We start from the raw sequence: 11,560 nt of genomic DNA, 5'->3' as shown, positions 1-11,560 counted from the left end.
CCTCTTTCTTTTTCAAATATATAAATAAGCAAAATACATTTTTTGAAAAAAGGAGGTAACGTCCTGACAACAGTGGACAGTCATGCCCAGTATCCACATGGACCAGAGGTGCAGTGCTCAGCTCATCCCATACACCCACGACCCCCTCCGATCTCAAGTCACGCAGCCCCAAGTACTCCTTCCCACGCCAGCTGCTCTGGCCTTTTGTCTGCGGTGACTCACAGGAGTGAATGGAACATTCAGCTGGCTGCGGAGGTGGTAGCCTGGTAGGGGCTCTAAGCCCACGCTCAGGACTCTCTTCTTGAGGGGCTGAAGCTGCTATGGCTTCACGAACACAAAGTGACATGGGGGAGGAGTCACAAGGAGCCTTGGGCTGTCTCCACATACTGACAGCAGGGCAGGTTCCTAGGCTGCCTGGGAAGGAAGCCAGTACCCACCTCAGGTGGGGACAACTTCAGTCCACCAATAGCAAGCAGTCCTGCCAACAAATATGAAGGGACGGGGGGCCAGATGCTATGGCAGGTGGCCTCTCTAGAGTTCCCAATAACCCATGTGGTCAGTGTGCAGAGGTGACCAGCAATGCAAGGGGAACGGGAGCCGCCCTTCCCTTGAGACATGCTGGGCTGGGAGAGAGGTGCCACCGAGTCTCCCTGGAGAGACCTTCCCAGCAAAAACACTTGAGCCCCCCCCCCCTCCACAGACACTGAAGGGCAAAACAGCTCACAGACCCACCTCCAAGTACGAGGCGGCTGGTCTCGCAGCCCCTCTAGGAGACAGGCACAAAGCTAGGTTATTTAGGGATCCCACAAAGCTGAGAACCTCCCAGAAAAGATCCAGGCAGCTGCCTGCACTCAATGAAGGAGGTAGGTTGCGATGCGCCTGATGAATTGGATTAATTACACACGAGCCAGAGAAAAACGCCACTTCCTCCAGAAAACTGTTCTTCCCTTTAATAGGCACTCCACTCACATGGCCCTGCCCGCCTCCCTCAAATTAGAATGCAGCTGCAACCCAAACCCATATCCAAACCCAAACTACAACGCCCAGGCGGAGTACATCATGCCTGCGTGCTCCACAACCCCCCCCCCCCCACTTCACCCAGCTACAGTGGCTCTCAGGTGAGTAAGTCTGGGAAGATGCTGTCATCTTCGTCATTTAGGGGCAGGCCCCAGCTGCCCAGGTCCAAGTCCCATGGCTCCAGGGAGAACTCCTGGGAGCTGGGCTCAGGATCCATCAGGAAGCCTGGCTCTGTCCTGTCCACTGGGCTGTTCCTGGACAGGACGGGGTCTTCTCTGCCCTCCACTGACCCTGGAAACAAAAGGCACATTAGCAGAGCGGGCAGGTGACCTGGATGCCAGGCAGCACACAGGGACTCTTGCTCTAGCCACTGCCTTGCACATTCCAAAAGCCCTTTGCCCCTCAGGGGGAAACGTGGGCCTGTTCCTGTCCTCCCTGGTACAGAGGCTGGTGGGGAGGAGTAAGCCCACTCTCGTGGGAGAATCTCTCTAGAGCCACGAGAATGTTCCCCCAGAAGAGGCATGACATGTAACTTGCTCAGATGCTTTGGTGGACCCAACGAGGTCAGGCTCAGGGGCACTGCCAACAAAGAGGTCTAAAGAAAGATACAGGCCATCAGGCAGCCACTTTCACATTACGTACTCATGTTTCTGCCAGTCATTCAGACCACCAGCCAACAGAGGGGGAAGACCAGAAATCCTGGGTCACAGAGCAAGCTAGGTTTCAGCACATCCCCCACCCATCAGGCTGGACAAGAGGCTCCAAAGCCTGGGCCGGTGTCAGCCAGAGAAGGTAACATGAACCCCCAAACCCACTCACCCACCCACCAGTCAGGACTGGTGGTTAGCAGGAAGGACAGCTCATCTTTCACGGCCATGGCCTCTGCCGGGTACCTGAAAGTGAGAGGATCCACTGAGTGGCCACAGCGCACCCAGGCCAAAGAGGCTCAGTGTCAAGTCCAGGCCTGAGTCCTGACGAAGGCCCCTCCCCTTCCAAGGAGGCCCAGCCCCCGCCAAGCATAGACACCTCTTCATCATGGCAGGGCCGGAGTCCTGTTCAACGGAGATCTCTGCTGGCTTCCCCAGCCACAGCCTCATGGTTCCATCTGCCTCCCACGCCCCAGCTGGTGTGTGCTCCCAAAACACAAACTCATTTCACCATCAGCCCAAACAAAAGACAATTAGTAGACAAAAAAATGTTTTCAGAAACACTCATCTGAAAGCCACATGGCCAAGTCTGGCCTGGGCCTGCTGCCTCAGTCTGCCTCTCAATGGGGAGAAAATGAGTGCTGGAAGTGTCCAAAAGTGGAGAAAGGCCGAGAGCTTGGGTCAGAGCTGACTGTACCTACGTGGCAGCTCACACACACATGCGCACAAGCACCCACCTGATATCCGGCTCAGGTGTCACTCCCACAGTGGCCTCCTCAGCCAGGCTGCCTAGAGATTCCTCCTCTCTGGCCAGGGGTGCCGCCTGACACAACCCACCAGCAACAAGCTCCCTCATCTCGGGGGAGGTTGACTGCCAGGATCGAGGAAGCCAGAGTAGGGGTCCGGGCCCCAGGCTGGAAGGCTCTGCAGGGGACGGGACAGCTCGGTCCTTGTGATTTACACCAGGGTCCTGCCCTGCAACGTGACCAGGTGGAAGGAAGCCAGAAGTAGGGAGCAGTCCGCTAACCCAGCAGGGGAGCCTCTGGAGGCAGGGGTCCAACCCATGGGCAGCTTTCTAGAGGTGGTGCCCCCTGGGTCTCAGGTCACCCGCATGGGCTCAGATCTGGGAGTTCCCTCAGCAACTTCTCCCTGACTTCTGGCTCCACCCTCAGGCCTGCCCCAAGCTAGGTCCCTCCCTAACAGAGGTCACATTTAGAAACCCTACCTGGCCAGTGATAACTTCCAGACATGGAAAACATGCAGCGAGTGATGGCCAGGAAAGGCAAGCAGAGAAGGTGGACATGGTCATCAGAGACACCCCAGGGGTGACCCAGAGTCACCTCTGACAGACCAGAGCTTGGCATGAGGTAACAAAGGTCCATCCATGACAGAGGGCCTGGAAAGGCTGAGGGCCTTTCTTCCCCAGTTTTAGCACAAACAGAGATGAAGACAGGCCTGGGGGAATGAGGGCCCTGACTAAAGGAAGTGCAAGGGCGCAGGAGAGGCAACGTGATGGCATATTGGCTGGCTGACTCTGGACACAGGTGGGGCTGCTGACTAGGATGTTCCACAAAGACCCAGGGGTGTAGGGGATGTGGGGCAGAGGCAAAGTGTACACTTTCTACTTGACATAAAAACCAAGGTAACACCCCTCCCCCCCCAGGTCAACCCCCATTGTTTTGTTTTGTTTTGATTTGTTTTGCTTTGACGTACAGAATACAATGCAAAACCTCTAACCTCCATTTAGGCTCAGTGCCCACTACTTCAGGGTCAGAGGTCACTCAGCTCACACTTGGTGTGATTACACCCTCCAAACTTACCAGGGCTGGAGGGTGGTTTCTCCAGCAGCTCTGAAGCCCTCCGCACAGCCTCACTCTGGTCCATAGCCAGCATCCCACAGGGCGCAGGGTCCTTCAGCCTGAAAGGGGGGCAAACGTGAGAACTCCATAAGGCCAGAGCAGAGCCTAGTAATGCTGTCCTTCCCGGCTGAGTCGGCTGCCTGTACCACCTCTCCAAAACACACCCTGGCACGCCAGGCCCTTGAAGGGGCAGCGCGAGGATGCTCTGAGTGAGCAGGTGGGAGAACGTGACGGTACTCCCAGGTAGGTACTGGCTGTGAACACACAGCTAGGCCTGCAGCTCCGCCTCCCGGGAACAGATGAGGACTCTATGTCAGCTTCCCATGGGGGTTCACGGTGCCACAGCTGGACCGCGAGGGAAACTTACAGAGTTACTCCAGACGCCGCTATCCCAGGGTCTGGCTTGATGTCTGCCACCTGACTCGCCTTGGTCAACTGCAGAACATCATCCTGCCGCATGCACCACGATGCCCCGTAACGCGCAGAAATCTGAGGTTTACACACAAACCAACCAGATGGTCAGTTGGAGGGAAGGCAACCGGTAAACACACACACACCTGTTTCCCAGGTGCCCACAGAGCCAGAGGATTCCTTGAGCTTGGCCTGAACTCGGGATGGGGGGCAGGGACGCTGGGGGCAACCCCAGCTAAAGGTTCCGCAAATGCATCTCACTGTTCCCGAGTCAGGCTGCACCCATCTGGACACCTGGCCACAGGGGGCTAAGCCAGACTCTCACCATCACTGACAGTGGCTCTGCTTTGGAGGTTGGAGCTATTCTAGAGCCACACTGGACTCAGGAGGGGGCGGCAGTCTTTGCCTCTCATCTGCCTAGCCTTCTCCCAGCGTCAAATGTCCACAAGGAGTCTAGGTGGTTCTTGGCTGGGGTGGTACATGGAGGCCCAGTTCCCCCTTACGTTGGCACCAAGCACGGGGCAACGGATCAACAGAATTAGGAGAGGACAAGAGCTATCCCAAGAAGTATACGAAGAAGTACAGTCTGAACGCATCGCAAGGTCCCTTGGGCTAAGGAGGGCAGAGGTGCAAAGGAGACAAGATGAAGCTGGAAGGGCTCAGGCTGCATGGGAATAAAAGACCACCACGCAACGAGGTACACTGCAAGGTGCTGATGACGCCCACCTGCTTATAATTCATGGACAGCTGCTCCGAGTCAGGAGTCAGGGCGTGAGCAAGCTGGAGGAACTGCACAACCATCTCTAGCACGGTGGCCATGTCCTCCCGGCGACCATCGAAATGGGGCAGTAGGGCTCGCAGGCGATCACAGCTCTTGGAGATCCGCCTCCTGCTTCCAGACAAGGAAAGTCTGGTAACTTTGCATGGCCTTCACCAGAAAGGACAACAGACCCTGAGACCCTGAGACCCACCCGGGGCAACCTGAGGGCCTCTCAGACAGTAAAAAGATCAGCCCGAGCCTTTGGGACCCTCATCACAATGAGGCTGCCCAGTGCTGACTGAGCCCCACAGCAATGGACCATCGCTGCTTTGGGGTACAGCAGGGAAGGATGAATCCAAGCCAGTGGTCTAGATGACCTTGCTAAAATACGTTAGCTTCTGGATGACCAGGGCTTCATACCAAAGAGGGGTCTGCCGTGAGGGTCCTGGCCATCCCCACCCCCATGGGCGAGTTTACCTAGAAACCTTTTAAAGCTCTCCCCATCTACATGAAACTTGGGTCAAACCACACTTACTCCCCTCCTCTCTCAGAAACCACCCACCCTGGAGCTGCACGCACCTGCGTTCCCTCTCACTGATCACATTCCTTGGGAGGGAGCAGTACAGCTCCTTGGTCACTGTAGGGGCCAGGGCCAGGGCCAGGCTCAAGGCCAGGCCCGAGACCTGGGAGGGCTTCTGGGAGCCGATCAGAGCCTCAGGGTGAGGAGAGTTGCTACAGAGAACAGAGCCGAGAACACCATGCTATGAATCCCACTACTATGGTGCCAAAATGTCGGATTTGAGCATCTAGGGGGTTGTGGTGGACAAGGCTTCTGTTGCCCAGGAAAACCCTCTGTGCAGCTCGGCACCCCCTCCTCCTCTCCCTCCAGGCCAACGTGAGGGCTCGGCCCTGTTGGACCAGGCAGCGTTGAGGATGTTAAGCCCTGGACAAAGGCCTTGGGACCTGACAACTCCAGAATCTCCCAAACCACGCTTCACCTGAATCCATCCTGGCCTTGGGCTCCCATACTCCGAGTAGCCTGCTCACTACCACTGGCCTCCATAGGCAGGAAGCTGCAAGATAGGAAGCCCCGAACTGGGTCCACTAGCTAGCTACATCCTCCCACCAGAGCTCTGCTCACTCCCAAAGGGCTCTCTTTCCATCCTGCACCTGGTCCGCAAGCCCGCCAAAGCCAGGCGCAGACTACGTGCACCACGCCCCCTGTCCATGTTCCACTTGCCCGGCTTGCGCCGTCCCGGGCACACCGAGCGCTTGATTTGCCCACGCAGCTTGCCCCGCCCCCACCTCGTGCTTGCCTCGCCCTCGCCCTTGCCCTCACCAAGCCCTTTAATTGCCCACGCAGCTTGCCCCGCCCCCACCTCGTGCTCGCCCTCGCCCTCACCAAGCCCTTGATTTGCCCACGCAGCTTGCCCCGCCCCCACGTCGCTTTGCCCCTCGTGCACACCAAGCACTTGATTTGCCCACGCAGCTTGCACCGCACCTCGCCTTCGCCCTCGTGCACACCAAGCACTTGATTTGCCCACGAAGCTTGCGCCACCCCTGCCTCGCGCTCACCCTCGCGCTCACCAAGCACTTGATTTGCCCACGAAGCTTGTCCCGCCTCCGCCTCGCGCTCACCCTCGCGCTCAGCAAGCACTTGATTTGCCCACGGAGCTTGTCCCGCCCCCACCTCGCGTTCTCACCAAGCACTTGATTTGCCCACGCAACTTGTCCCGCCCCCACCTCGTGCTCACCAAGCGCTTGATTTGCCCACGTGGCTTGTCCCACCCCCCCCCACCTCGTGCTCGCCCTCGCGCGCGCGCGCTCACCAAGCACTTAATTTGCCCACGCCTCGTGGTAACTTGCCTAGCTTGCCCCGCCCCCGCCTCGTGCTTGACTTGCCCAATTTTCCCCACCCCCATCACGTGTTCCGCTTGCCGCTCCTCACGTCCCGCCTCCAGTCCCCTTGACTACTAGCGGGACAGTTCGTGCTGGAGAACTTGCCAGAAAGTAGAGCGTGCAGGTCGTTAGGGCTCCCCAGTGGAGTGTCCACCCCGCCCTGGCGCGGCGGCTGGTTCCTTCCCACTCTATCTCTTCCATGGCGCTCAGGGTCATTCGGAATGGCACCCTGCCCTCAGGAGTTCACAGGCTTCAGTGGGAGTGAGAGTCTGGTCTGCGGACCTATGGGATTCTCAGTTCAGTCCCAGGAGTGCTAGAGGGTGCCCAAGCATGCACGCCCTTCCCATACCGTTCTCTCTGGCATATACCCCCGCTGGAGGGCGTGCTCGCCATTACCCTACAGGGCAACCAGAGCGAGGCGGCACCTTCCCGCCGCGCTTCCCCCTATCCCCAAGCATCTGGCTCAGGTCGCACGCGGCTAAGAGAACTTGCGTCCTGGGGCCATGCGCTGAAAGGCCTGCTGAGCCCCAGCCCCAGGACTTCCCTAGTTGCCAGCGGGCCTCTGGATGCACCACGCTACCTCTTGGCTCGCTGCAGGAGTTGTTGAGTAAATATTCACGGGAGGGAAAACAATAAGAGCGTCGTTCTCTTTCAAGGAGAGATTCCAAGGGTGAGCAGTGTTCAGTGAAGGGGGTCCTCTAGGAATGTCAGCATTTCAGGTGAGCTCAGGCGGGTGGGGGGGGGGGGTAGTTGCTGAAGACTCAGAGGAGGAGGGGAGTGGGTCTGAGCCTGCGAGTGAGAAGTAGAGGGGCTCAGCACTAGGGGCTCAGAGCCAGGCCAGTCCCCAGATGGGGCAGGTAGAAAGTAGGTATGAAGCCAGGCTCACTCGCAGACACACTGTGTCTGGTATTGGTGAGGGCTGTGAAATGGAGCCAGAAATCCTTGGGAACATTCACTTTTGCTAGCGTATGCCAGGGCTGGGCTTTATAGGGATGGGGCAAAGCCGCTCCTGCCCTTGGAGAATCCCCCAGCAGAGCCAGCCTAGAGATTACAAAGGCCCATTTCACCTTCCTTTTCTGGCTGGAGGGCAAGGGCAGCTGGAGTTCTAAGCTTTGGCTCTCCCGAGCAGAGTTGGACCAAATGCTGGTTTTCCTAAAACCCTCAGAAATGTCACCAAATTTGCCAGGTTCTCTCAGGTCTGACAACTCGGAATTATCTCTGGTAACCCAACAGGGCCATCTCCCTGCAGGACTCCTGTTGAGGTGTCAAACCCAGGCAAGGCGCCTGGGCATGGCCATCTGAGTTTCCCAGGTGGTGGAGACCTGCAAGAGTAACAGCTAGGTATTGGGCAGGTGAGGGGCCTGGCAGAAAGGCCAAGTCCTGCTGGAGATGACACCTAACCAGGGGAGATGGAACAGGCTGAATCTCTTCTGGGGACTACAGCCCCCAGTGGGAAGCTGGGTTGGTGTCCCAGGCCTGGAGAAAACGGATGGAGTTGGCTCAGCCCTCTCTCGCCCAATTCTTTTGAGTCCCAACCTCTTTGTCTCAGTATCTGCCTCCTGCACTGCCATAGTTCTGGTTCAGTGAGAGTTTTGGGTCTCAATAAGCAGAACTGGAAGTTACAGACTTGAGTTAGGCAGGGTGCGGTATCTGTCACGGAAGGGAGGGGCCTGCAGTGAGACCCTCTCCTTTCTAGGTCATCATCTTTGGGTCGTTTCGTTGGGCATAGTTGTGGGGGACGCACCACCCCCCCATCAGCCATTATTTAATAAAAGATGCTCTGGTTGGGCCTGGTAGTGCACACCTTTGATCTCAGCACTGGGGAGGCTGAATTATGGCGATTGTTGTGAGTTCAAAGCTAGCTTGAAACTTCATAGTGAATTCCAGGTCAGCCTGGGCTGGAGTGAGACCCTACCTCGGAAAAAGAAAGGAAGGAAGGAAGGAAGAAAGAAAGAAAAGGTGCTGTGCTCGGTGGGAAGCCAGGCAGGAAGCGCTGCAGTTTCTGCTTAACCTGGGGTCTAGCCTCCTAGCCCGGCAGATTCCTAGCAGTGTAGCGCACTGAGGCAGCTGTCCATGGGGTCTAACTTGTAGGCTCTGCCCAAGTGACCTTTGTCTAGAAGCACAAGGCAGCAGGGAGTTGTCGGGACACAGCAACGCGATGCCTTCTGTGCGTGCCAACTTTAAACTCAGGACCCACTGTGACCCACATGGGCACTTGCGGGATTAAGAGTCCCAGTAGCATGTAGTGTGAGAACGTGCTTGCGGTTTCTAGCCATTACCGCCTCCTTCCTGGTTTGGGGAGGGGGGTTCGGGTACGGAAGATTTCCAGAGATGGCAATGGAGCATGCCCCATGACAGGGTAATAGAAGACCCTCCAACTTCGGGCAAGTCTGGGCCTCACACCATCAGGGTCCCGATGCGGCCAGCAGGGGTCGCGCGCAGACAGGCTCCGGCACCGCGGCGTTGGACCCGCTGTTTTTTTTTTTTTTTTCACCCACAATTTGATTGGGAAAAAAAAAGACTTAAGTGTTTCAGGAGCAAAGCCAGGAAAGAGGCAGCAGAGGCTCCCACCTCGTTTCTGTCTCCGCACGGGTCTGCATGCCGCTACCCGACGGGGCGCACAGCCCTGGGGGTGCCAGCCAAGGGGTGCGCGCCAGGGGCTACACCAACCGGACCTTCGAGTTCGACGACAGCGACTGCCGATGCGCCCCCAGGTACGGGCTGCTGCGCTCCCCCTTTCCCTGGGCTAACACCTCCCCGTGGGAACCCCCAGGCCTCCCCGCCCCGCGCCTTCCAGGACACTCCTCCCGTGCACCCCAGGCTGCAGACCCTCATGCACCAGGCCTCTTGTCCTCCTTGGGGAGCAGTGGTGCCCCTTGGGGCAGGGCTGTGCTTCCTGGAGCAGGGCGGAGGGGGCTGGAGACATTTATAGGCTCTGAGCCTTTCGGGGCACGCAGGCAAGGTGCTGTGAGGACTTGCAGAGGCGCTTCTCCTCACTCCACTCCGAGGGGGTCGGGGTGCGGTATGCGGAAACCCCCCCCACCCCCCGGCAGAGGTACCTCACACTGGAGATTTTCCCGGAAGCCCCTCTCAGGCAGAGCCCCTTTGGGTAGAGAGTGTGAGTAGTTCTGTGGTCCAGTTATTTGGTGACTTTCTGGGGGTGGTCACTTCTTTGGGATTCCTGACTGCCCATTCCTGAGAGGACACAGTCGACCGAGACAGGCTTCCAGGTGAGCTGGGACACAGTCCTTCCAAGGCAGCTGCCCACCCAGCTTCTTAGTGTAGATAGAGGGGCATAGGTAGACAGGGCAGTGGCAGTGCTGACCTTGCCTGTGCCCCTATCCTGGTCCTTCCTGCCCCTCCCCACCCCCCAGTGTGACTGTCCCTTCACCGTGTGGCAGGAGCCAGACTCTGGGAACCCTGTACAGAGCCTGCTTCCGCCCACCTGAGCAGGTCCCTTTCCTGTGTGTGCAGCTGGTCTCGCTGGTCTCAGGCCAAACAAACCTGAAGGCAGGCAGTGCCGCTGTTGATGTCGCCTCTGGGGCCTCATTTCCCCTGTGCAAAATGAGGGATGGCACAAAGTGGCCTTCAGGGGCCATCCTGGAAAGTTACCAGGCTAAGGAGCTATGTTCTCAGCAGGGGCCTTGAGGGTCAGGGCTATTCTTGGAGGTCTCAGGGACAGCATGTGGCAAGGAACATGTGCCGGGAAAGCAAGTGTCCACTTAGTAGTGTCCTTGGGAAATCGATGATGTCTGGCACTCCCCTGGCTGCTCTGGATCAAATAGGTGATGTCTCTTCCTCCGTGGCCTGGTATCTCCCTCCCTGGGCATCCAACCCTGAGTCTATTGCCTGTCTCATTTCATTACCTTCCCCAGACTAGGCAGGAGCACTGTGTCCAGAGTCTAGGCTTCCATCCCAGGCCTGGTGGTACCATCTACCTGGCACTGCCCAGCCCCACCTTCCAAAACCCATGCTTGAGCTGGCCTCTGTATCTGCAGTGATCACACCTACAAGTCAAGCTACTGCCGGGGCTGGAGGGCCCACGGGAGAGGAGAGAGTGCGGCTGCCCTTCTTGGGCAGAGCTGAGGGATGCAAAACAGGAGTTGGAGCAGCTTGGCAGGGTAGGAAAGAGCCGTGCACCAGGCCTCCTTCAAGGTAGCTCTGTGTTTTATACATGGTGAGAAACATAAACTGCAGCACTGTGGTCAGAGGAGACAGCGTCACAAGACGTTCCACCCCCAACCTCTGCCAGCCCACAGCCTACAGTCCTGTGCCAATGGTACTCAGACTATAGGGCTGAAAAATGCAGGTCCGGAAAGGAACTTCTGGCCCTCCCAGTTCCAGGCGTCTATACCCTATACCCCTTAGGGGACCCCGACCTCTGTCCGGCCTCCATGCCTCACCACCCCCAAGACCCCTGCTGTGCAGCCAATGGCCCTAGCCTCCTTCTCCTTCTCTACCTTGCCCCTCCCTGCCTCTGGATCCCACTATCTTGGAAGTAACAGCTACTGTGGTGTGTGTGGGGGGGTGTTGGGGGGGGGAGAATGGTAGTGCTGTCCCAGATCCAGAGAGTCCTCCTCCTTCCTCCCCAGTCCACTTCCCACCACAGCCCTGGTCCTTTCCTGGAACTGTGTATTCCCGACAGGCCACCTCCCAGCCGTGGGATCCTGCAGGACTTGAAGGCTACGGCAAAAGTTCAGTCCTGGCTTCCTACCAGAATCTGTGCCTGTGGCTGGCAAGCCCTCCAGGCCTGTGTTAGTGTGGCAGGAAGTGTCCCAGGACCCTCCCTGGGAAAGCTTAGAGGGCTCAGGGTGCAGTTCTGGCTGGCAGAGGGACAGTTGGGGCCGGAGGGACCTCAGCATTGCCTTAGGCCTAGAGCTTCAGAGGTGACTTCAGAAGAGGTCTGGGCTTAGGACGGGACCCCTTGTGTATCACCAGGAACAGGAGAGCTTGGGGTGTTAATTTCC

General features: G+C 57.8%; 1 protein-coding gene across 1 annotated transcript; it reads right to left on the bottom strand.

Moving 5' to 3' along the window:
- Window positions 1-1,114: 1,114 nt before the first annotated feature.
- On the bottom strand, window positions 1,115-9,193 carry Sohlh1 (spermatogenesis and oogenesis specific basic helix-loop-helix 1). Its single transcript, XM_045134093.1, has 8 exons — window positions 9,165-9,193; window positions 5,274-5,426; window positions 4,661-4,823; window positions 3,891-4,012; window positions 3,485-3,582; window positions 2,402-2,588; window positions 1,837-1,910; window positions 1,115-1,308 (listed from the first exon to the last, which is right to left on the bottom strand). Exons 1-8 carry the CDS (start codon window positions 9,191-9,193, stop codon window positions 1,115-1,117), a joined length of 1,020 nt encoding a protein of 339 aa, XP_044990028.1.
- Between the last annotated feature and the right edge of the window lie 2,367 nt (window positions 9,194-11,560).

Source organism: Jaculus jaculus, chromosome 1 (genome assembly GCF_020740685.1).
Source record: "Jaculus jaculus isolate mJacJac1 chromosome 1, mJacJac1.mat.Y.cur, whole genome shotgun sequence".
Classification (NCBI taxonomy): Eukaryota; Metazoa; Chordata; class Mammalia; order Rodentia; family Dipodidae; genus Jaculus; species Jaculus jaculus.
The sequence above is the reverse complement of the archived record's forward strand: the minus strand, read 5'-3'. Positions and strand labels throughout refer to the sequence as shown.